Genomic DNA, 26,601 nt, shown 5'->3' with positions numbered 1-26,601 from the left:
GCTCCGAATATGATTTTTCGTAATTTTTATTGAAATTTTGATTTATTTTTTGAGATTTTAATAAAAAATTGTAGTCATATGACATAGACTCGCCAACTAAATGTGCAAAAAGCTACCTAACGAGCAGTATGCGAACCTATATAGTAACTTGAGTTGACAGCTGATGGTTGTTAAGACTTTAAAAAAGATTTCCGAAATTTTTTTGCACGTTAACAGCCTTAAACATGTTTCTGTGAACTGCAAGTCAGACTCTATATTGACAGTAATCCTTCCGTTCTACTAAAACCAAGATTAATTTGATTAGCGGTTTTATCTTCTAAATGTTGTCTTTCTGACTCGGATGCCACTTTTTGAAATTTTTTTAAAAAAACTTTGGTTATTTTTTTTTCATAATTTTGGATGCCTTTGAAATCTTTTCACATTATCTTATTCTTGCCATTTCCAATCGGCATAGAGGATATTTTCAATAAATCATATTACATTGTTGTTAAGATTTTTTGGAAAATAAGGTTTTAAGAATAGTTCATTTTTTAATGGCTTCGACATTTTTTCTTATTTTTTTTTCAGTTTGCTGTTTTTAACCGTTTATTATTCTTTATGTAGTCGTAAATGAACGAGAAGCCTCTGACTGAAAGTTGAACGAATGAATTTACTCAATGCAGTAAGTTTCTAGGAAATATCATTAAAGTTTATGATATTTGTTTTCAAACGTTTTTTAAATTTTTTATTTTTTGCTGTTATATTTGTCAACTTTTATCTAATTCTCATCATTGAAGGGCTCTATCCACTTCCCTGCCGTTCGAATATTAAGGTGGCTATTATGTCGTAGCCGCTGTTTTTTGTCGAACAAAATGCATTTTCATAAAAGTTTTGTCAGTGGTCACTATTTGCTCCTTTTTCCCTTCTTTAAGCACATTCGCGTAATAACAGATCCCAATGATTTTCAAATGAGGCCTAAGTGAACATAATCATTCTTTAAATATAGTTTTAACTGAATTAGTTTAATTAGCATTTGAAATACAAAAAACATAATATTCAGATTAAAGCGAAAGATTTTAATGGCTTCAATAATTTGTGTTTTCGCAAATTGTTTGTAGTTTCTCAATTTTTCTCTATGTTAAGTCCATTTCTGCGGCTCAGTCTAACCAAAGACAGATTCTATTGGTTTTGTAATGACTTTTCAACAAATTTATCAAAGAATTTTTTCGTTAAAAGGGAATGGTTTTTAAGACGTTTGTAAATATTTGGTTTAAAAAATATTGGTTAACTTTTGTATTTCGCCTCATTATTGCTTCTTTTTTGTCAACTTGTTACCTAGTCGCATTAATTTAAAGTCCCATCCGCTTTGTAGTAACGAAAAATAAAAGACAAGTAAGGTTTCTTCTGATTGTATTTTGACGTTGTTACTAGGTGCTTTTAAGTGTAGATGTTGAATTTTTGCCGTAAAGATGTTTTTGCTTTTGCTTAGTTTGCTGTTCATTTTCTTCGCCATAGTTTTATTAATGGTGTGAGATCTCGTGAGCGCTGTAATGAGGCATGGCATTATGTAATTCATTTAGTAGTTTGTGTAACGATTTTTTAAACTCCAATATCTATTTTTGATTATCTCTTCATTTGGTTGACAATTAAGTGAAAAATGTAGATGAGCGAGGGTCGGAACATCATGTGCAAATGCATCATCACCAGAAAAAGGAACTCTTTTAATGGTTTTGAATTTCATGTCAATATCTTTTTTGCTATATCTTCGAGAACAACCGCTTTACAACATCAAAAGACGTTTTAAATTTATATTTTACAACTTCCATAAGCTGGAGTGAACAGGTGGGAACTAACAGTGGCAGGACTGGCTGCCTCCAGATCCATGGGCTCAAACATCATGCTCATCTGAGGAGACATCTGGATGATCTCACCACTCATCAGACACAACTTCTTGTTGTCATCCAACACTGTGTTCATGTTCTCAATCCAAATAGCGTCTACTGGTCCGTCAAAGATTAGCCACTTACGATCAGGGGTCTGCAAAAAATATAAAACAGTTCGATCTTCAATAGACATTGTTTGCAACCTGATAAAAAAGATTTACAAAGGTCAACATGAAAGTTTTTTTAAAACCATATCTGATAAGCTTAATCAGCTTATGGGTACGCGGTTTGCGGATCAGTAGCTTGTCTACTAAATATCTTTTCCTGATCTTATTTAGTTATACTTGTTTTTTTTTCAAATACGCAAACTATACTTGAAGAAATTAGTTCTTTTTTGTTCTTCGATAACCAATAAAAGGCTGACATACAAAAATGAAACAAATTAATCATGAAACAATTTGGTATATCAAAAACTAAGTATGCAAAATTGAAAGAAGCTTTAATGATTCAAACTGAAAATCAAGTTAGAACTGATCGGCAGTACCTGAGAAGATGCGAAGTTCCTGTAGCTGACAGCCAGGACTCCGTCACTCCATTCGTGAGACACTGGGTCAAATTGGCCATATAACTGGCCCATTGTGATACTCTTTGGGTTAATCACTGTTATCAACACTTTTTCTTCACCTTGTCCCTACAAAAAACAGTCCAAATTTCTTTGTCAATTTCACACTTCGAAAATTTTACGTTCGCCATCTACAATTTGGTAAAGTTAAGTTATCTGATAAAGAGAATAATTTGACTAAAAAAACAATTCCAGAAGGAGGAATTGGTCCAAAAATAGAGAAATTTAAAGTTCAAATTTCAGGAGAGTAATCGAACTTGAAAAACGAACCAATAAAAATTTTGACACCGGGAGTTTTGAGTTAACTTTATGCGCGAAGTAAATTGCAAAACAAATTCTTAAGATATACAGATACGCTTCTCTTAAAACCAGCTATCTATTTTCAAACTACATGACCATCAGCCTTGAAAAAAAGATTTTGTATCACTATCAACAACCACGTTTTGACTTTCAATATTAGCAACAACAAAACCCTTACAAGAGTGTATAGTCCCCAACTATAGAGTATGGGAACAATTATACCTTCTCATTCATAGTTCCCAGGGCTTCCGAAAGTACTCTGTAGGCAGAAGTCTTTCCTCCAAACGGTTCTCCGACTATCATGAAACCGTGTCTGACAATCATCATCTCGTAGATTTGCAGAATCTTGTTTGCAAAACTCTGAGTCATTTGGAGGTTCATGTTATTGCAGTGGAACTCTACTGCTTCCATAATATTGGCATAGTCTGGTTTGGGTAGCGTGATTCCAGGGAAAAGATCGGACGTGATACCACTGAACAGCGGTAAGTCATGTGACAAAAATTTGGGCAAGTTTACGTCGTTGATAGACCTCAACATCAAAATCTGTTCGTCCTCTTCTGGATATTTCAGTTTTAAGTTTCCTGCAGCAGTTAAAACAGATTTCACAGCACGCATTCCGTAGTCGTAATGGTGCTGGTTCGATAACTGTTCCGAACAAAGTCGGTAAGTCGCAACAATTTTAACGGCCAGAGCTCGGGCGGATACGAAACCGCATGAGTAGAGCACAATCTCAGAAATCAAAGCGTAGTCCGGTACCATCATAGCCACAGGTCGGAACAGGGCTTTCAAGTTGTCCGGAAGTTCGGATCGCCCAGCGTAACCGGGGTTCATGGTGATGAAGACAGCGCATGTTGGGTTGAGTTTGAGCTCTGTTCCTTCGAAGAAGAGAGTATCACCACCAGACGCAATTCCTGAAAAATAATTTGTTTGTATCAATAGTAGATAAAATTGGACTGGTTGGAAAAATTTATTCTAGGCAAGCTGGATAATGCATTTATTCGCTCACTTATATTTAATAGTAGATTGAAACAAGAAGAAAAAACGTGCAGATATGCGGTTGGTAGTCCATACACAAAAGAGGAGTGACGGAAAATTTTTATTAAATTATTCAATAAACTGAGTTCTGTTTAATCTTCCAGAGGGCTAGCAGCTATAACGCAGAACAAACATGTAGGCAAATTGATATAAAAAGTTTTTAAAAGTTACTAATTTCCTCTAGTGTTATAAGCTATACGCAAAATCACTATCAATTAAAAAAGCAAGCAAAAATAGGTGAAAAGAGGAAGGGACCTCGTTGGATGGTAAGAATCTGCTGAGCAACCACAGATAAGACTTCCAAGTCAATTCTGTTGAACTCGTCAAAACAGGACCAGGCACCACAAGAGGCAAGACCCTTGAAGAATTTGCCCAATGCAATGTAGTCCAGACCATCTGAGCAGTTGAACACAACACACTACAACAAACATTGAATTAGGCAATTCAGAATTTTGCGACTTTAATAAAACGTGAAAAATAACACACCAAGACAACTTGATACACGTTAGTAGTAAGAAACCAGTACACCTGAACTCACTTTTTGGCTGATTTTACCCAAACATGTTCGATCATGCGCGCGGATGAAAAGTTCTTGGCAATTATTCCCTTTTAGTTTAGGATTGTTGCCTGAATATGTAATAGACATACCTCAACTTCATTTTGAAATAGAGAGATACCTTTTTTATGGGTTATTTACTCAAACTCCGCGGTTATCTTGTCTCTTGATGGTTAATTATTGAGACAGAGGAAACAAAAACAAAATAACCATACTTTTAACAGATAGCTTGGAACTATTATTTTGCTTTAAATGTAAAAATGAAACAAACTAAGAAATTAAATTAATAAAGCAAGGTTAAGAACAATCAATAAACTATTTATAACAAACATCTAAAAAATTTAAGACACAAAATTCAGTTTTAAGTCATTGTTTTAAGTTTTATAAATGTACCCGTTTGAAACCGCATCTCCGTCAGCAGCTTCTGCATACATCTATTTGTGTGTTGTCTGGAAATCTGGATATTTCAGGAAAAGCATGAGTAGAAAAAGAAATCTATATCCCCTAAAATAGCTGTTATTGTCACAAGAAGCTCTTGCGCGGAGCAGTCGCAGGTTGTTGTATCTCCTCGTCATTACTTCTTGAGACTCCCAACCGGGGTGGAGTTGGGCAGCTATCCCCTATTAGAGCTGTTATTGTCACAAGAAGCTCCTGCGCGGAGCAGTCGTAGGTTTTTGTATCTCCTTGTCAATACTTCTTGAGACTCCCAACCGGAGTGGAGTTGGGCAGCTATCCCCTATTACATCTGTTATTGTCACAAGAAGCTCCTGCGCGGAGTAGTCGCAGGTTTTTTTATCTCCTTACCGGGGTGGAGTTGGGTAGCATCTTCAATATTCAACGCTTACTGGACAAGCGTTGTTTCTTTGCTGGCGGCTCTTCCTCTGCTTCGAAATCGATATACGGACATCTTGAGAACGGCTTTTCCCTGGGAGTTGCATCAAAATCCATTATTTCATCATCGGACTCAATTTGAGAAGTTTTCCAGAACCCAGGATCAGGCGGAGAATATGTTTCTTCAACCTCACTATCCAGTTTTTCAGCTAAATCTCCGATACTTTCACGTTCATTCATCTCAATATAGGACTTTAGAGTTCTTTCCTGGTGTTTTTTCTGTTTTTGACCAATTTTGTAGTGTCCATAAGCATATGAGCGAATGCCATCACTCAGATAATAACGTTTATCGTCAAATGCACTCAAAGAAATTTTGTTAGACTCTGTTATGTTGAGTGTGTGTTTGTCACTAGTTATAGATGTTACTAGTTTTCTCAATGGTGATCTGGATTTGAGCACATCTTTGAACTTATCATGATGAAGTGTCTTTTTCACATGTTTGCTCACACCCTTGGCACTTTGTTTGACTGTTTGCAAAGTTTTTACAGAGTAAGCTTTTGGTTTCAGAAAAACTGCTTCCATCACAATGTCACCATTCAGTTCATCTGATAATTTAAGTGGCACTTTTTTGTTCAATTCGCTATGTAAGCGATGATCCTTGGGATAATCACTCAAATCGAGTACGTGTTTCAGCTGTTTAAGATCTTCGTAAATGTCATCCGTCTCAATTTCATAAAAGAGAGAATCAGTGTCACGATACATCACTTGAGCATTTTTGTCAAACAAAGGCCTCATTTCTTCATAATGAAACCTGTACAGGTGTAGTTTTGAAAGATCCAAAATAGCAGCACCCAGATAAGTTGGTTTATTCCACCTGATCTCTTTTTGGCTGAGAGTGATCCCAACAAGGTTCTCTCGAAATATAGTGAACTTCTCAAAATTGTACTTGTTGGAATAAAATTTTGCTTTCTCCTCATTTTCAACGAATACCATCTTGTAACGACATCTCAAATTTTCCATCGTTTTTCCGAAGCATGAATTGTTCAACAGTTTGAAAAAGTTCTTTTCAAAGGTGCTGATACCGGGTTGTTGTCGCAACTTTGTATTCTGCTCAATATAGCACTTCATAAAGTCACTGTGGTTGAACTTCAGAGTCTTATGTAGTCTGGTTACTTGGTGCCCCTGTTGACAATAAAATTTTAGAACTGAATAATGACATGCATAATTTTGCTTTGACTGAAACGTTTCGAGAAGCTTCGGGATATGACTGGTCTTGTTCCCCAATTCTAATTGATACTGAGAAAGCATCTCAGCATCAACTTTTAACTTTTCAGCAGCCAAAGGAAAATCATTGTGATTGTCATGTAAGTTGCTAGGATAATTCAGATCAACCATTACAAAGTACCCAACATCACTTTCGTCAGATGTTTGCACAATTTTGTCCAAACTGATGTCTGACCATTCAAATCCTCCGGCTGGCAGTTTTTTCATCATTGTTCCACCGTATAAGTTCACGACGTCCAGAAAAAGTCCATACGTAATCGGTTTTTCTTCATTGAAGTCGTCCAAGTATTTGTTGTTAGCTTTCATATACCGCTTTTCACCAATTCCATTCAATCCTCCACGGATTGCTCTCTCGCAAAACAACAGCATATCTATATCGGAGAGCAAGTCCAGTTTCACTTCAGTTGTTTTCAGCATTGCATCCCATGAAATATTGGGTGCACTATAGTAATGACAGGGTTCTAATCCATATACCTGATAAAAGAGTCTCCGGCATCTTTCAAACACGTCAGCCAGAAGAATGACATCAGTTTTGAGATACAACATGAGATAGTCACCAAAGTTTTTGCAGCCAAACATATTCCAAACTTTCTTAGCGTGCTGAACATCCTCCTCAGAAACATCAATTTGACCAGACAGTGAATTTATCCACTGATCACCATAATGAGGCAACGACTTTTCAGGGAGTTTCACACAGCTATCGAGATACAAATATGGGAAAACTCCTTTCTTTTGCAAAATGTCGACATGTTTTGGGAAATGTTTAGATAATTGAATGTAGTCCTTTGTTTCGAGTGTTGTAGCCAGAGTGTCAAGACTCCCCGATAAAAAACGAAAGCTGTCAAGGAAACGAAATTCTTCGTACAGTAGCTTGTCATCTTTGCTTTTACCAACAGGAACAAAGAACGAGAATGAGATGTATGTCTCACTGTTGCAAGGAATTACTGTCAATTTTTCTTCCGATTGTATTTCAGTGTATTTCAGTAGATGATGTGCGTCATATTTACTCAAATTGTGGAAGAAAATAGGCGTAAAAGTCTGCGTACGAAGCTTCAGATTGCAGCTGTTGTGTGCAACTCCGTAGATTGCACCAGTAAAGTGATCATGATGGATTACTTTTTCGTCGTTCAGACACATCTGACAAATAACACATCTTTTACCCTGATCAATCATTCTCATTCGTTCTTCATCAGATATTATGAGGCGTCTATGCTTCTGTTTTCTCTCAGAAATAGATTTGGCGTTCTCTCTGAGCCACTGAAAAAACTCTTTGATGCATTTCTCACCTTCAAAACTGTAATAATCACTTCCACCAGCTTTATCAACAGCACAAAAACCTATTGCGCAAGGTTTCTGAGTTTCTTTGTTCAAGGTGTAGCTATTCTCAGGATTCTGGCGGCAGGTGTCATGCTTAAGGCTGACAGCCTCTGTGTCGGCATAAATCACTAAGGGAACTGAAAACGTTTTATGCCAGTTTGTAAATTCGATTTTTGAGTCTTCCGTTGACATAGTAATATGAACAGCTTTATGCTCCCCACATAAATCCAAATGTTTCTCCAGTGATATGTTATCTTGAAATCCGTGAAGGCAACGTTCGCAAAACTTGTATCGGTGGTGTTCTTTACCACTGAATTGGCGGGCCATGAAGGCGTGAAAATTCTTTATCAAGCAGTAATGACTAGTAAATTCATCGGTCAGCAAAAGCAAAGGAATAATTTTTTGTGTTTTTATTTTAGACAAATAAAGTGGTGAAATTTTGTTTTTCTCGAAACCAAAAACATTAATTCCAATATTGTTTTGTTTCTCAAACTTTGGAACATCCGTCAAAGACATGGGGAACTCAATATTATCCAAATTGAGTTTGTGCAAATTTTGCTTGTATTTGTTTTGCCTCTCTCGGTTCTTGTTCTCAGGACACAATGCAGCAAGTAGTGAGTATGCGAAACATCTGCTGTCATTGTTTCGTATATTCAGTAGAAAATGGTTTCCAACTAAAGCGGATGGTGTAGCAATGTAGCTGCTTCCTCTGATAGGTTTAAATTTGTTGATGTTGATATCCAAGTGATCAATTTTCTGAACAACGAATCCACTTCCACCGGTTGAAAAAATCTGGATTGAATTGTTCATTTGGTCAACCATTTCAAAAATTTCATCATCTGATAGTTCTGTTGTTAAAGTTTTCGACTTTGTGTTTGCATGACAGCCGACTTTGGTATCATCTGTTGGTTTCAACATCTGTACATAAACAGAGAGTTGAATTTTCAAAGGTCCAAGCTCTGCTATTTTGTTTCTCACAAATAATATAAGGTCTTCGAGATGCTCCGTAACAAAGGTGAACACATCAATTTGGTTGTCCGCTTGTATCCTGAACGACTAAAAAAACTTTCCAATAGCTTGTTTCTCTTGTAGCTCCAAACTGCATTCAATCTTCCCGGAAATCTCTGTGTGAGTACTATGAGCGTCTTCCTCATGTCTGGCACACGATGAAGTATCGCCATAAATTTGTGTACATTGCTTGCACTTCGCATACGTCTGACATCTATGAACTGTTTTCAAATGCTGAATCAAGTTCCTGCTCTGAGTGAACTTCTTCTTACATTGTCAGCATTCATAGTCTGCAGTTTTTTCAAATTTTGTGTTATGCTCTTTCTCCATATGTTGCAATAGTTTCTGCTTCTTGTTGTACTTCTTCGAGCACTCGTCGCAGTTGAAAGTCTTCATCTAAAACAGAAAAAAGTATATTAATATTTGATTACTGATAATCATTTTTAAAAACATACTAAAAAGAGACTCATCCACGGATCATATATAGTAACTTAAACCATACAAGGAATACAAGGAATTTAATCACTTAACCTATTCACTTAAAATTCCTAAGAGATACTATCAATGAAATCGGTGTTTTAATTGATTTTGACCTTGTATAAGATTTTGTGGTTTTTAAATTTTGTGAGCTCACAAGGAATGACCTGATTGAAATTCACTCTAACACAATTAAACATGGAAACAATAAGTGTACATTTGATTTTAAAAATTCCGAAAAAAATAGCCAGTTTTTTTTTAGAGAAGAATCAGTAATCTAAGGAAAAGCGAATATATTTAGACGTTTTGTTTTTGTATTTTTCTATCTTCAAACTGCTGTTAAAAAATTTGGTTTTAATGAGAAAAATAGAAACTTACACTTCTTATTTGTTTGAAATATTGTGCCTGCAAAAAAAACATTAGTTTGGGACACAATTTGCTTGACTCCAATCTAAGCGACTGGTTTGCACTTGTTGAATGCTTTAAAATGATCTATCTAACTAAATAACTTGCTTTTATAGTTTTTGATTGTTTCAAAAAAAACTTGGCTCAAACTGATGCGATAATTTGAGATTGAACCTCAAAAAAAATGGTAGTCCTAAGTTTTGTTTTCCAAAATTAGGTGGTTTGCTTTAAATTAGGAGAAAAAAGTTGGGAACTCTCTATATGGCAACCACTTGCAACAACTAGATTCAATTATATACGATTAACCTTACTTCTATAAGATTTTTGTTGTTAAGATTTTACAAATCAAAACTAATTCATTGGGAAAGAAAAAGAACGACTGATCTGTAGTTGTTGAATGCTTCAAAATTACTATTTTTTAAACCAAGGATTGTTTTCATGGTACTCTTGTCTCAAACTGATGCAATAATTTGAGATTGAACCTCAAAAACATGGTAGTCCTGTTTTTTTTTCCAAAATTAGGTGGTTTGCTTTAAAATAGGAGAAAAGAAGTTGGGAACTCACTATATGCAAACCACTTGCAACAACTAGATTCAATTATATAAGATTAAACTTACTTCTATAAGATTTTTGTTGTTAAGTTTTTACAAATCAAAACTAATTCATTGGGAAAGAAAAAGAACGACTGATCTGTAGTTGTTGAATGCTTCAAAATGGATATTTTTAAAGCAAGGATTCTTTTTCGTAGTACTCTTGTCTCTCTAAAATCTGTTTGAATTTTTGTGTGTTGAATTGATTTTTCGTTTTGTGTGGACCCAGTGGACTTAGGCTAAAATCAAGATAAGGCCCTAATGTTTTTACTATGCGACTTGTTTTACTATTCATGAATTTTATATCTGATTAGAATCTCGATGTAGAGTTGCTTAATGTTTCCAACTGACTTTTTCTCCTTGATGTTTTTTTGGGTTGCTTTAAAAACTGTCAGATGAATCTTTTACTTACAGAAAATTATGTTTTCAATAAAGTGTGACAGAATCAAATCGTTGGTAATTTGGGTTGCAGTAAAAGTTTTAATGCTTTTGAGGTTCAGTAAAAAATTTGATAAAAACAATCTCTAGATGCAATATGACAAAAAAATTGACTGAATTTTCAAAAATTGATGATTGTGACCTCGGTGTTCAAAACGAACTTTCTCACAAGTCAACTGAGGACATTTTTGTGGTTGACGAACACAATTAATTCAACAGTCAATCAAAAGTTAAAAGACTGAAGAGAAAATCATGTTTTACATATCAAATTTCATAGCACACTAGTTTATTATCGTACCTTGCAAAAAAAGGATCACGAACTTTAACTAAAGTTGACAAAAATGAAAAACTTTAAAAAAATGTCAAAATCCATATAGTTGTCGTAATTTTTTCCCAAGAAACCAAAAGTTTTTCAGTTTTGCTTCATCTGGTAAGTTCAAGTTCGAGTAGATTGTAAAAGGGCTGTATAGTTTCCTGAAGGAGAATGAGTCTACCCAATTGATTTCTGGATTGTAGTTTTGTGATTTTTAATCGCCATTTTTTGTAGCCTGGGAAAAAAAATCTGGCTTTTTTTGGGTAGCGCAAAGCATATTTTGTCTTGCTGATCTTTGTCATAAATATCAACATTCTGTTTCTGTTCAGTTTATTTTGACAGTTTAACAAACTTTGACATTGCAGATCCCCGCACTCAGTACCACATAATGTAAAACGGATGCTGAATTTGCCCTTGATTACGAAATATGCAACTTTTATCTAGATAAAGTTTTTTTTTCGGTTCTATAAATTGGTTGAAAATTATTGTTACTACAGATACGTATGTAGTACATAACGTTCATAGTTCATACTGTAATTTTGAAAAAATTCTTGATGTTGAATTTCTTCTTTGATGCTGCCAATCGAATCAGCAAAATAAATGCTACTTCAACAAAATGGTCTGAACGTTTTTATTTTAGTTTTTCATTCAAAAACAAAGTTAGAGAAACTATGTCATAGTCTATGACATCTAATAAAAACTAATTTGCATCTATTGACTGCTGGAAACGTTTATTACAAATTTTAGGATGGTTTCGAAAAAACAACCTCAACAAAAATTCATGAGTAGTTACTTAATGATAAGAAACTTTTGCTAATGTTCAAACTTTTATCTGAAATTTTCTTTGATTTTAAATAGATGAACTCTTTGGTACGTTTTTGTTCGCATATTGCAATTGAACGTACATTAACAATTGGAAAGCCTCCAGGACAAAATTTTTGTTTTGTTTAAATATAAGTGAAAGTGAATTTCACCGCTTATCATACAAAAACTCAACTCGTATGTTTTACATAAAGGAGATTGAATTTGATTTAAATCCAAAACAAATATGCTAAGAAATGCGCATAGTGGTTCTACTGAACTTTGAAAACTTTTTTCTGTTAAAATCCTTAGTTGATTTAAAAAAAAAAACTTTACCTACAAGAAATGTCTTTACTATGAACTTTATATCTATGATGACTCATTGACACTTTTTTGAAATATTTCTGGAAAAATTTAGTTATGTTGTAAAGCACTAACGGAATTTAGTCGAAAATTTCTGATGCAATTAAGATTTGCAAACCTCCAACGATGCATACATAGGACTATTAGGGAAATTTTAGTGCTTTTTGAGACCGTTATTTTAATCAAGTAGACTGACGCTTGGTCTGCAAATTAAGTTTAAGCGAGAAATCTTTGCTATGATTGAGGAATTTTGATTCAATGACAAGTTTATTTCGATATTTGCTATATATATATATATATATCTCAAAGTAAGAAAGTTTTGGTGTCAATCCATTTTTTTCACAGATGTGAAGAGAGAGACAAATGAAACAAAGAAGCATTTGGAGAATTCTTTTTGGCAACTTAATTTTTAAACTTAAATTTCAAAACTGCTTAATTTTTTTACCAAAGGCAATTTCCGTTAAAAATTTCAGTTGACTTTCGATTACTCATATATTTGTACATTAAGAGGGGGAAATAATGTAAAATTGACCTTTGATGACTCATACATATGTTATGTGAGCAAAATTGATGTTTTTTAAAGTAGTTTTGTGTTAGTTTTCACTAATGGGACAACTTTTCCTTAAGAAATTTTTCTCTAGGACTTGTACATTAAGAGGAAAAAAATGATGTACAATTGACCTTTGATGACTCAGACATATGTTATAAAAGCAAAATTGATGTTTTTTAAAGTAGTTTTGTGTTAAGTTTCACTAATGGAACAACTTTTCCTTAAGAAATTTTTCTCTAGGACTTGTACATTAAGAGGAGAAAATATGATGTACAATTGACATTTGATGACTCGTACATATGTTATATGAGCAAAATTGACATTTTTTAAAGTAGTTTTGTGTTAGTTTTCACTAATGGAACAACTTTTCCTTAAGAAATTTTTCTCTAGTACTTGTACATTAAGAGGAAAAAATGATGTACAATTGACCTTTGATGACTCATACATATGTTATGTGAGCAAAATTGATGTTTTTTAAAGTAGTTTTGTGTTAGTTTTTACTAATGGGACAACTTTTCCTTAAGAAATTTTTCTCTAGGACTTGTACATTAAGAGGAAAAAAATGATGTACAATTGACCTTTGATGACTCATACATATGTTATATGAGCAAAAGTGATGTTTTTTAAAGTGCATTTGTGTTAGTTTTCACTAATGGATCAACTTTTCCCTAAGAAATTTTTCTCTAGGACTTGTACATTAAGAGGAAAAAAATGATGTACAATTGACCTTTGATGACTCATACATATGTTATGTGAGCAAAATTGATGTTTTTTAAAGTAGTTTTGTGTTAGTTTTTACTAATGGGACAACTTTTCCTTAAGAAATTTTTCTCTAGAACTTGTACATTAAGAGGAAAAAAAAATGATGTACAATTGACCTTTGATGACTCATACATATGTTATATGAGCAAGAGTGATGTTTTTTAAATTAGTTTTGTGTTAGTTTTCACAAATGGAACAACTTTTCCTTAAGAATTTTTCCTCTAGGACTTGTACATTAAGAGGAAAAAAAGGATGTACAATTGACCTTTGATGACTCATACAAATGTTATGTGAGCAAAATTGATGTTTTTTAAAGTATATTTATGTTAGTTTTCACTAATGGGACAACTTTTCCTTAAGAAATTTTTCTCTAGGACTTGTACATTAAGAGGGAGAAAAATGATGTACAATTGAACTTTGATGACTCATACATATGTTATAAAAGCAAAATTGATGTTTTTTAAAGTAGTTTTGTGTTAGTTTTCACTAATGGGACAACTTTTCCTTAAGAAATTTTTCTCTAGGACTTGTACATTAAGAGGGAGAAAAATGATGTACAATTGAACTTTGATGACTCATACATATGTTATGTGAGCAAAATTGATGTTTTTTAAAGTAGTTTTGTGTTAGTTTTCACTAATGGGACAACTTTTCCTTAAGAAATTTTTCTCTAGGACTTGTACATTAAGAGGAAAAAAATGATGTACAATTGACCTTTGATGACTCATACATATGTTATATGAGCAAGAGTGATGTTTTTTAAATTAGTTTTGTGTTAGTTTTCACAAATGGAACAACTTTTCCTTAAGAATTTTTCCTCTAGGACTTGTACATTAAGAGGAAAAAAAGGATGTACAATTGACCTTTGATGACTCATACAAATGTTATGTGAGCAAAATTGATGTTTTTTAAAGTATATTTATGTTAGTTTTCACTAATGGGACAACTTTTCCTTAAGAAATTTTTCTCTAGGACTTGTACATTAAGAGGGAGAAAAATGATGTACAATTGAACTTTGATGACTCATACATATGTTATAAAAGCAAAATTGATGTTTTTTAAAGTAGTTTTGTGTTAGTTTTCACTAATGGGACAACTTTTCCTTAAGAAATTTTTCTCTAGGACTTGTACATTAAGAGGGAGAAAAATGATGTACAATTGAACTTTGATGACTCATACATATGTTATGTGAGCAAAATTGATGTTTTTTAAAGTAGTTTTGTGTTAGTTTTCACTAATGGGACAACTTTTCCTTAAGAAATTTTTCTCTAGGACTTGTACATTAAGAGGAAAAAAATGATGTACAATTGACCTTTGATGACTCATACATATGTTATGTGAGCAAAATTGATGTTTTTTAAAGTAGTTTTGTGTTACTTTTCACTAATGGAACAACTTTTCCCTAAGAAATTTTTCTCTAGGACTTGTACATTAAGAGGAAAAAATGATGTACAATTGACCTTTGATGACTCATACATATGTTATGTGAGCAAAATTGATGTTTTTTTAAAGTAGTTTTGTGTTAGTTTTTACTAATGGGACAACTTTTCCTTAAGAAATTTTTCTCTAGGACTTGTACATTAAGAGGAAAAAAAATGATGTACAATTGACCTTTGATGACTCATACATATGTTATATGAGCAAAAGTGATGTTTTTTAAAGTAGTTTTGTGTTAGTTTTTACTAATGGAACAACTTTTCCTTAAGAAATTTTTCTCTAGGACTTGTACATTAAGAGGAAAAAAATGATGTACAATTGACCTTTGATGACTCATACATATGTTATGTGAGCAAAATTGATGTTTTTTAAAGTAGTTTTGTGTTAGTTTTTACTAATGGGACAACTTTTCCTTAAGAAATTTTTCTCTAGGACTTGTACATTAAGAGGAAAAAAATGATGTACAATTGACCTTTGATGACTCATACATATGTTATATGAGCAAAAGTGATGTTTTTAAAGTAGTTTTGTGTTAGTTTTTACTAATGGAACAATTTTCCTTAAGAATTTTTTCTCTAGGACTTGTACATTAAGAGGAAAAAAATGATGTACAATTGACCTTTGATGACTCATACATATGTTATGTGAGCAAAATTGATGTTTTTTAAAGTAATTTTGTGTTAGCTTTCACTAATGGAACAACTTTTCGTTAAGAATTTTTCCTCTAGGACTTGTACATTAAGAGGAAAAAAAGGATGTACAATTGACCTTTGATGACTCATACAAATGTTATGTGAGCAAAATTGATGTTTTTTAAAGTACATTTGTGTTAGTTTTCACTAATGGGACAACTTTTCCTTAAGAAAATTTTCTCTAGGACTTGTACATTAAGAGGAAAAAAATGATGTACAATTGAACTTTGATGACTCATACATATGTTATGTGAGCAAAATTGATGTTTTTTAAAGTACATTTGTGTTAGTTTTCACTAATGGGACAACTTTTCCTTAAGAAAATTTTCTCTAGGACTTGTACATTAAGAGGAAAAAAATGATGTACAATTGAACTTTGATGACTCATACATATGTTATATGAGCAAAATTGATATTTTTTAAAGTAGTTTTGTGTTAGTTTTTACTAATAGAACAACTTTTCCTTAAGAAATTTTTCTCTAGGACTTGCACATTAAGAGGAAAAAAAGATGTACAATTGACCTTTGATGACTAATACATATGTTATGTGAGCAAAATTGATGTTTTCCGACTACCTTGTTTTGATCCGTGGATGAGTTATATAGGTTGAAATGATGGAGGAGCTACATGAAGACAAAAGAAAATTTTTTAACTTACTTTGCACCAGTTTTCTGTTTTGAACCACTCCTCTTGCTTAGGGTTTCTTGATGCGCTCTGATGATAGACCAACAAAATGCTGTTCCTCTGGTTTCCAGATGTTCTTTTTTGCTTCCTTATGCCAATTTGTTTTTGAAGCGCTCGGAATTCAAACAAGGTTTTTTCCGTCTTTTGTGTATTTGTATTCTCTGCAACTAAGGTGACAAGATGTTGTTACACCCAAATGTTCTTCTTGACACTACTCGTTTTTCTGATAGATCCTTCAAAACTAAAAACAAGATGTTTCTATACTTTTCGGATTTCTCAAGGACCTAACTTTTTAGTATAACTTCAAACTATGATTTCTTTTCAAATGATGAATTAACCTGATTTAAATTGCGGGGGGTAGAAGTTACTCTCAACTTGTGTTCTTTCTAATCGAAGATTGTCTTCCCTGTCAATTGGTCTTTGCTGGACAAAACAACAGTTGATGAGGTCAAAGTTTCAGTAAATTATTATCTTTCAGAATGCTTTTTGGTTCCTTTTTTAAATAAATTCTATTGAAGAATCAATTACTTCCTTTTATCGTGTTCGAACTTGTTGTTTTCGGATACGAATTTCGTCAAAACGTAATACGTCTGAATCATATGGCTTATTGTGTAATAAATGAAAGGGAAGTCTATTAACAGTCTGAGCCAGACGAGTTCGAGTTTGAGTTTGTGTTCTAAAAATAGCCCTTAGGTAATAGTTTCATCAGAAAGTTGAACGCTTCCTACCCAGACGTTTCACATGTAGTCAAATTGTAATTCGCATGTGCAATACCAATATATAGTTTATTCACATTAGGAGCCCAGATATTTCTACGCAAAAGTTTTTACTGGATCTAAAGCCCTCAGACATTTGTATACAAACAATATTCTCCACAGTGTAAACGCTTGATTATAAACCTATAAATCTGTGTTCTTCAAAATTGCGTAAACAGGAATTAAGCCTGCATTCGCAATACCAATATATAGTTTATTCACATTAGACGCCCAGATTTCTGCGCAAAAGTGTTCTTGACAAATTTAGACTGGTTTTATAGCCCTTAGGCATTTGTCGGATATACAAACAGTATTCTCCACAGTGTGTTAATTTTCCGTATAAACTTCCACACTGCCACATTCAATTGGATTTCAGGTAAGTGTTTTAAATTCTCAGGCAACAATCCTAAACTAAAAGGGAATAATTGCCAAGAACTTTTCATCCGCGCGCATGATCGAACATGTTTGGGTAAAATCAGCCAAAAAGTGAGTTCAGGTGTACTGGTTTCTTACTACTCACGTTACGACTTTATTAAACTTTTTTAAACGTTATTAAACTCCAGAGCTCATGAAATTTCAGTTGACACTCATGTTCCATTTTGCAACCAAAATTGTTACTCCTATGATCGTGGTGAGGAAAAAGACATTGTCGCTCAAAAGATTTCACCATCACACTTTTGATTGATCCAGATAGTCACAAATTAGTCAGCTTCACGTCTTCAAATTATTCCTGTCCTCTTCTTCATTTTTGACTTAACCAATTGACCTAGAAAACTATGTGACAAACAATCCATTACGATTTGAGATCCTCTTTCTATAAATCAATACTCCAAAAATAAACACAGTTCGAACACAAGCATTTAATGTATTTTGAGCTGTTAAATATCAAACAGCTGTTAAATATAGCTGCTATATTTCCGTTGTTCAAATTTAATCATGATGAAAACTTGAACCTGTTTGGCGACAGCTTTAGCCAGATCCTTGGTAGTCTCTGTCTTCCCAGTTCCAGCAGGACCCTCGGGTGCTCCTCCCAAATTGAGGGTGAGAGCACCAAACAGGGTTCTGTAGCACCTGTCAGTCAGGGGCGTGATCACTAATCGCGGAGAGTTGCCCAGGTACTCGTAGCCATAGGGAAGCATGGAGTTAATCATGCGGGTCAGCATGTTGTTCTCCTCCCAGTAATACCTGCAATTGTAAAACACTTGTCTAAATTTTGCAAACTCGATAAAAAATGTTTCGAAATGATTGATTGATTGATTTAGGACTAAAAAGGGCAAAAAAATAAGTAATAGACAAAATTGGAATCTGGTTAATAATTCGGATAGATTCGCTTAATTTGGAGATCAAAGCAAACTTATTTTTGTTTGAATTGAACAGTGGGAACGTTTGTGAATACAAAAACTGTAGTAAAAAGTTTAAAAGGTGCAAAAAAGACCAACTAGTTAGATAAGCCTAACAAAATCACTCCCCCTCAGATTACCCCAATTGAAAGTGACTGGAAACCAAAAACTTACTCACAATGCTATAAAAACAGCAAATTTTTGAAAAATCAGAGCTTCATCTATAATTTGAAACATGCAGTGAATAAAATATTGAACAGAAGTAAAAGATATTGGGATTGAGAGTTTGATATCGGAGTAATTCTTTAAAGAGAACAAAGCACAAACGGCAGTCTGTATAACCTGAGTTGTGATAGCCATTTGAAGTCGTTTGAATCGGAGACGTTGTCTTGCACAAGAGTGGCCAGCACATCTCTAGCGTGCACATCCAACACCACCAGTGCACCAAGTGTCACCCTGTTCTGTGTAGATAGCTGACCTGGAAATATCGAGCCGAGAATTAAACATTGCCATCAGAAACTTTGATGATTTCTCAATTTTGTTGCGCATCTAGCAGTCAACTAATTACAGAAGTTGTCAAAACAAAAACAATGAAAAAACACGACAATTACGAACGGGAAATGATCAATATTGAAATTACAGAAAACTCTAGCATCAAAATCGCGAAAGTATTTGTGAAGCATCTTTTAGTGTCAGATATCATTTTGCAAGATATTAAGAACTCTATACATACAAGATACGCCTCAACAGTGAGCGCCTCAAAATTTTGAACAATAGGAAGAGACTTGCCTCTGACTCTGATAACAATCTGCTCGATCTGTTTGTTGTTCTGCTCCAAGTATGCCTGTCTAGCGTCTGGTCCCTTAGGAAGAGCATCTGACACCTCCATTGTCCAGTACAGTTGGGAGACACACAACACTGCCTGTCCACACCACTTCATAACCTAGAATGGACATACGACTTTTACTTCATAAGCAGAGCATTTTCATCTGGTGAAGTCAATTCTTGGAAAAGAAGGAAATCGGGGTACGAAATGTTGAGTGATCATAACAGTGGAAAGCGGGAATCCTCAAATTTCTACTGTTAGGCGCCCGTTTACAAGTTCATGGCTACAATATAAAGACAGTTCACGTTTCAAATGACGAATATAATCAGAAATAATGTTAAACAACCTGGTACATTTCCTCACTGAATATGTTAGGTTTGAGATGCATCGCAAACAAAATATTTGCAATGTTATCAATAGTCATTGTGAGGCAGAGAATCAATGTTGTTATACAAAGTACGGAAGCGGAATACAAACCCAGTCAATTCTGGGTGCTTCCTTGTAGTCCTTGATGGACTGCTCGATGGTCCTGTGTAGACTCTGAATCATGTCTGTCTCCAGTTCCAGCAGCCACTTCTCCACTTGACCTCTGGCCTTGGAAGTACTGATGACGTCTTTCAGCTCCACAATCTCGTTCTCTGAACTCTTCATGTGTGTGATGTCCAGGGTTTCCGTGAAACTCAATTTCGCAATTCCTAAACACAGTATACCCGTAAGTGTCACGTTTGAACTCTTTTCTTCGCTTCTCCGATAACCCACCTGACCAAAAAAATAACACTCCGGTGTAAATTACTCATCATTTCTTAAGGATTGTAGGTTCGTGCGCTTGGGGGTTGCATAATATGCACCCAATTATCTTAAAAACCGAAAACAAGATACTGTCTTTGTCAACAAGGAAAAAGCATAAATGTTTTATCAAACACTGGTAAAAATTTTCATAGAGTGGCAAAAAATTAAAATTTGCAAATATTATAATGAGAAATTAGGAAGACTGATAGAAATCTAAAACCAAATTACTTAATTTACTTTCTAAGATCCATCTTTAGCTTTAATTTTTAATACTGACCTTCGAAGCACTTTTTGAGATGAGGTTGAACTCTGGTGGGATCTTTAGTCTCTGATAGTATCTCGAGTAACTCATCATTGGAGAGGAAAAAGAATCGAGGGAAGTAGAGTCGCTTCTTTTCCAGGTAGTCATTGAGACCCTTGAGGATGAGTTCCAGGAAGTCATTGTTCTTCTTCATCTTCTCCAACATCTTGTCAATTGTGGTGACTGCCAACACGTGGCGATCGTTCATCACCTGAAGAATGTTCAATTGAAACTATATCACCAAGCATTGGTTTCATTTGATCAAATATCCAGACTATTTCAACGCTTCTTTAAGGTAATTTCACTTATTTCTCAAAACTGCCATTTTTATAACAATAATTTCTACAGATAATTTATAAAGTTCTTTATCAAGAAGAGAAACAGATATCCTGGCAGAAGAAAAAGAAGTCACAAAATTTATCAAAGCACAAGAAAATGAATGGACTAAGCAAAACAGAAACCCAAATATTCACAAAAGAACAATGATTTAGACCATCATTGCCTGCATAAAATATAGTCCAAATAGACGAAGATTATGCACCTGTTTCATGAGGTCTCTCCATGTCTTGTCGACTGTGGTGAATCTTCTGCCTTCTTCTGGCATCTGGGCCATAATGTCAGGACTGCTGAAGATGGGCTCCAAATACAGCCACGTTGCTTGCACCTGAACAAACTCAATTTAATTCGAGGACCATAAGCTTAGAAGGTGAAGGCTTGTCTAGTGTTGGACGAGTTAGAAATATTTGATGAATTTTTTGAAAAATTTCACATTTTTGCAACACTTTCTGGAAAAAAAACTCGACAGATAAGCTGAATCGGGAGGTGCCAATGGTCGCAATAGTTAAAAAATATCTATTCCATTTTGGAACTTCGTCAAAAATATTTTTCCATATAATTTATTTGGATCTAGAAAATTTGATAAATTCCCCACAAATTGATTATAGTAGTGATCACAATTGTTGCTTTCCACTTAAAATTCTGAATAATCGTTATTTGCGTTATTTGACGTACTATATGTATAAAGTTCTCAGCACTTTAATTTCAGTTTAAACTTTAAATCAGCACTGTTTAAACAAAGTTTACCCTAATTGATAACTGCAAAACCTGTGTTAGTATTCTGAACAATAACTGTTTCCTCTGCGTTTACTGTGAAACATAAACCGACTAACAAAGATTATTCTAGAAGAAAAGCGCAAAACGGTCAAAAAAAATTTGCATAAAAAGACACTCAGGTATACACTAATTGATTCGCATTCGAGAGCAATTTCTCAGCACTGAAGAATACCTTGAGCCATTCATCCAGAATCTCCTGAAGCAGAATCAGCTTCCCTTCCCACTCTGTGATTTCCACTTCAAATGGTTTAATGAAGGGCGATCCCCTCATGGTCTGTGTCTTTACAATCTGGTCATCCAGCAACATCTGGATCTCGTCTATTGCGGACAGAATGAAGGTTCCGGTTTCCCTAGATGAAAATAAATACAGATAAAATTCAGATCAAGATAAAAGACAGCAATAAAACACACCACTCATTAACCAGAACGCAACTCTAAGCTAAAAGGAAAACACAAGAAACTGCAGAAAATTAAGACAGCATGGGACTTTCAGCCATTGATGATACTGACACAAAATTTACAGCACAACCGAGAGTTAAACAATCAGCCAAATATAAACAATGATTATATTAGCAAAATATATTGCCACGTGTGTTCAACGCCTATTCATCCCAATTTATTTAACCCCCATAACCATCAGTTGCAACGAACCAGACGTAATACTATGCCGAGTTATAAGGGTGCCGAAATAGGAACTGATTGTCGAAAGGAAATATTCGATACGAGTTACCGCAATGTTCAATTTTGTGGCTGCTACTTTTCCTCCTTTATATTTACTATCTAAGTACTAGATGAAAATCCGAAATAAACACTTGTTATGGAGACAATGAAAATTTTAAGATCACTGATGATTACGAACTGGTTCTAAACACCAATATGAGCAAAGCCCTGGCAATTGTTAATAACTGGCTGCGAAAAATCAGTTTGGATTTGGATGTTGATAAAAGTTGTCTTAACCTTCGTGAGTAGGGAGGAACTGGTTAGCGTAAAAAATTAAAAAAAAAACAATAATTTTCAATTCTATTAAGTACTTAGGGGTTTACATTGGAAAGACTTTATATTAAAAAAGTCACAATGGCGTTATCAAAAGAAGTTATTGCAATGCGTTTATTAGCCCAGCTGCGACAATTTATTCCGAAAAATTTTGCCTGGCTTATTATAATTATTACTTGAAAGATGAAATTCATAATGGTATTTTTAGTTCATGAAGGAACAAATCGATCAATGATTTGCGATTTAGCTATATTCCAGAACAATATTAATGCTAATCTGCTTCGGAAAATCTAGAAAAAAAAATCTTGATGCTGAGTTCACAATTAATCAGATTAAGACGGGCATGCAAATTTATGTTTAGGTTCAGAAACACTAGAAGGATGAGGACTGATGTCTATTAAAAAAATGCGAATAAGATCAACAGGGAGAAAATGCATATGAAGTATCAAGGTTCAAGATTCATGAAAAACATAGTTTGTCAGAGTCTGTATCAAACAGGCGTTGAGTTTTGTAGCTCCGTTATTTTCGAACATCAAAGACACAAAATCGCTAGATTTTCTAATCAAAGTCCCTGGCCAATTACGCTTAAAATGCGTGTCCGGACAAAACAGTCCCAGACAAAACAGTCCCAGACAAAATAGTCCTATAAAAGCAGACAAAATAGTCCCAGACAAAATAGTCCCAGACAAAATAGTCCTATAAAAGCAGACAAAATAGTCCCAGACAAAACAGTCCCAGACAAAACAGTCCCAGACAAAATAGTCCTATAAAAGCAGACAAAATAGTCCCAGACAAAATAGTCCCAGACAAAATAGTCCCAGACAAAATAGTCCTATAAAAGCAGACAAAATAGTCCCAGACAAAATAGTCCTATAAAAGCAGACAAAACAGTCCCAGACAAAATAGTCCCAGACAAAATAGTCCTATAAAAGCAGACAAAATAGTCCCAGACAAAACAGTCCCAGACAAAACAGTCCCAGACAAAACAGTCCCAGACAAAATAGTCCTATAAAAGCAGACAAAATAGTCCCAGACAAAACAGTCCCAGACAAAATAGTCCCAGACAAAATAGTCCTATAAAAGCAGACAAAATAGTCCCAGACAAAATAGTCCCAGACAAAATAGTCCCAGACAAAATAGTCCCGAATAAATATCGAAACAATTGTAAAAAATAATCTAGAAACAATTAACAACCATAATCTATGAGTTAATTTTCTGAATGTTTTGTTTTTAATTGAAATGAACGAGGATTATACCAAAAAGTTGTTTCACAAAACGTATTTTGGCGAAAACTATGTTGTAATCAGCTTAAAATTTGTTCAATGAATTGCAATTATATGAATAACTTAAGTGGTTCCTGTGTTAATTGTTGTACATATGTTTAACTCTATGTTTAGTTCGGACTATTTTGTCTGGGACTCTTTTGTCTGCTTTTTCGGGACTGTTTTGTCTGGGATTGTTTTGTCTGGGAATATTTTGCTATTCGGGACTGTTTTGTCTGTTCACCTTAAAATGACGTAATTGTTTTAATGAAAAATTAAAGCCGGCACTTTTCTCTGTAGTGTTCCGGATATCAAATTTCTACATGAAATAAAAACGCTATGAATAAAATTTTCATTTTGATCGCCAACGAACAATCGTTCAAAAACTTGTTAACTTTAAATAACCTTACCTCACCTATAGAACAGCCGTGGCGAGGTGATCTGTGGTGAACTAAGTTGGCATGTTCTTTTCTCCAAATTTTGTGAAAACAACATATCAGCTTATTTCATGCATCCAACATAGAGCCGAAAAATCTGCCGAATCAAGAAAATTTGAAGTAAATTTCCACGAGAAATAGGAATTTCATGAGAAAATGGTTTCATGTTGGGTTGAGGTAGACTCAAATAAAGAACCACGCGCCATTGAGACATGTTAAAATTGCTCTAAAATTCGTTCAGTGCTGAACTATAAATTGTTCAAATCGTATAACCGGCACTCGTATAATCGGCAAACAACTACGTCGATGCACCATTGAAGTATATCTTAAACATACAACTACCAAATATAGAATCATATTGGTCGAGACTTTGAACACTTCAATTCTATGCGCTCATCTAACGTACATCGGACAATGTCTCATTTTAGATGTAAAACATACAAGAACGACCTCTATATTCATCACATCAGGTCATGCTACTACTTTATCAAAAAATTGTTTTGTTATCATTTAGGCTTCACATTTCTGTGCATTATAGCGCAATCAGTTACCTACTCTGAAAAGAGTAACATTTCAATTATCTGAATGGATAGCTATAAAATTTTTATCGAGTGCTTCGTCTCCGAGAGGCTATATCAGGATAGTTGAATGCCACCATTCGGGTTTAGATTACTATAATGCACACTTGGGAAATGATTTAGGGCCTTACAATTTTAGAATCAAAGCCAAGAAAATTTACATTACAGAAAAACGCCAAATAGCCTTTTATAAAACAGAATTTTGAAATAGAGTCAATGTACAAGTTCTGGACAAAAATTCTCACTGGAACATAAGAACAAACCAATATAACTGAGCACTCTGTAGCATTCAACAATAACCACAATACAATTACCTTTTGCTGTTTCAAAGAAAAACCAAATAATTTTGCATAATATTGGCAAACTTTGACATTGAATGTTCACAAAACGAATGCACCTTATCTGTCCACGCCAGGTGTGAACACTATGCATTTTCAGCAGATATCGTGTACTTTGTATGTAACATAACAATTTGTAGAGGGGATGGCAAAAAATGGTGGAGTATTAACGGAAAGATCCTTTGTTAACAAAGATTGAAGTCTCAGAAATGGCCATGTAAAGTCAGCGGCAGAGACTAGCACTACAGAAAGCATTATATTTATCAATGAAAATGATATCAGTACTTAAAGAAAGCTTCCAAATATGAGAAAAGGTAACAAAATTATGAGAAATAAAATCAATTTTATAACAATTATGATTACAATCGATGTGGTCAATGTTGTAAATTATGTAGATACCATGAAATTAGAAACAATCACCAGCCGAGAAATAAAATTTCCAAAGTACATTTCGCATCAACAGTTGCAAAGAACGCACAGCCATCAACAGGCGTATTTTTTAATACTGACCTTCTCCGGACGGTTTGTTGGAGAACGTAAAAGCTATATGCAAAAAAGGAAAGTACAAATTTTGTTCATTTGAAGTTTTCCGAGGTGAAACTTCAAGAATTTGGATTGATTTTTTACGTCATTCAATAAAGAGAAAATATCGTGAATAAATATTAAAATTGTTACACGAAAAGAGAAGAGAGTGAATTATCACTTTTAAGTGGAAAATCAGGTCAACATCAAAATGAAAATCAATTCAAGTGAAAATGTGGTAATACGTGTGATTTCTCCAGTGTTCCTTTTTCATCTGTTTTATCTCTTGGATTCATAATCTAACAACAAAGATAACAACAAAAATGGCATTTCATAGTCAGATTTCCATAAAATAGAAGTATCATAAGACACGACTTATTTAAGGTGATGAGAGGAGTTTCAATCTTTTCACCTGAATAACCTAATAGCTGGCCTTGACTTTCTGATCTCAGAATGAACAAGTGGTACTGATGTTAACGCCGAACATTAACATCGCCTGCTAGCTAACGCAAGCCACTATTTTGGCACTAAAAATGTAATTTTGAGTTAAAACAGAAACGATGTCTTGCTGTTTGAAGTACATAAATAAAACCAGAAATGGTAACCAAAAAATATGTTTAAATCAAGTTTTAACTGAAGAAAGCAATGACTGAATACGACTGTCAAAACCAACTACCGCGTCCTGCTCAACTGACCTGTAAGGAATGAGGTTGAACTCAATGTCGTCCCATTCAACCTTCATCTTGTCCAGGGCTTTCTCAAGTGCGTACTCTCTGCTGGCTGCTTCCGACACTCCCTCAAACTGTTCCAAAAAGGGCTCCAGTTTCATGTTCAGGAACGACTGTAGAGTGTTGTCCGGTTCTGGCTGAATGGCATAGCTGAAATGATGGAGAAAAAGAACTTAAGGGGACAGCCGAGTTTTAAAAAATCTGAAAAAGGATAGCGACATAGAGCAATATTCGCAGTGAGACAAAATTAATGGAACATTTCAAACATTTCCCATCAAGAAAATTTAGAGAA

At 34.3% G+C, this 26,601-nt stretch overlaps 1 protein-coding gene across 3 annotated transcripts in view; it reads right to left on the bottom strand.

Annotated features, from left to right (window-relative positions):
* The window catches only part of LOC142341565 (dynein axonemal heavy chain 7-like), a 193,840-nt gene that overhangs the window by 116,836 nt on the left and 50,403 nt on the right, over positions 1 to 26,601 (bottom strand). For all 3 annotated transcript variants that reach the window (XM_075392607.1, XM_075392605.1, XM_075392608.1), the window contains exons 19-30: positions 26,277 to 26,459; positions 21,624 to 21,801; positions 20,880 to 21,002; positions 20,315 to 20,549; positions 19,726 to 19,943; positions 19,212 to 19,365; positions 18,765 to 18,900; positions 18,036 to 18,267; positions 4,075 to 4,237; positions 3,007 to 3,695; positions 2,407 to 2,553; positions 1,834 to 2,016 (exon numbers count right to left, since the gene is read on the bottom strand). In XM_075392607.1, coding sequence (XP_075248722.1) covers positions 1,834 to 2,016; positions 2,407 to 2,553; positions 3,007 to 3,695; positions 4,075 to 4,237; positions 18,036 to 18,267; positions 18,765 to 18,900; positions 19,212 to 19,365; positions 19,726 to 19,943; positions 20,315 to 20,549; positions 20,880 to 21,002; positions 21,624 to 21,801; positions 26,277 to 26,459 — 2,641 coding nt within the window. The remainder of the gene's footprint in view (positions 1 to 1,833; positions 2,017 to 2,406; positions 2,554 to 3,006; positions 3,696 to 4,074; positions 4,238 to 18,035; positions 18,268 to 18,764; positions 18,901 to 19,211; positions 19,366 to 19,725; positions 19,944 to 20,314; positions 20,550 to 20,879; positions 21,003 to 21,623; positions 21,802 to 26,276; positions 26,460 to 26,601) is intronic.

This window comes from Convolutriloba macropyga, chromosome 6 (genome assembly GCF_964194025.1).
Source record: "Convolutriloba macropyga chromosome 6, txConMacr16.3, whole genome shotgun sequence".
Lineage (NCBI taxonomy): Eukaryota > Metazoa > Xenacoelomorpha > Acoela > Convolutidae > Convolutriloba > Convolutriloba macropyga.
The sequence above is the reverse complement of the archived record's forward strand: the minus strand, read 5'-3'. Positions and strand labels throughout refer to the sequence as shown.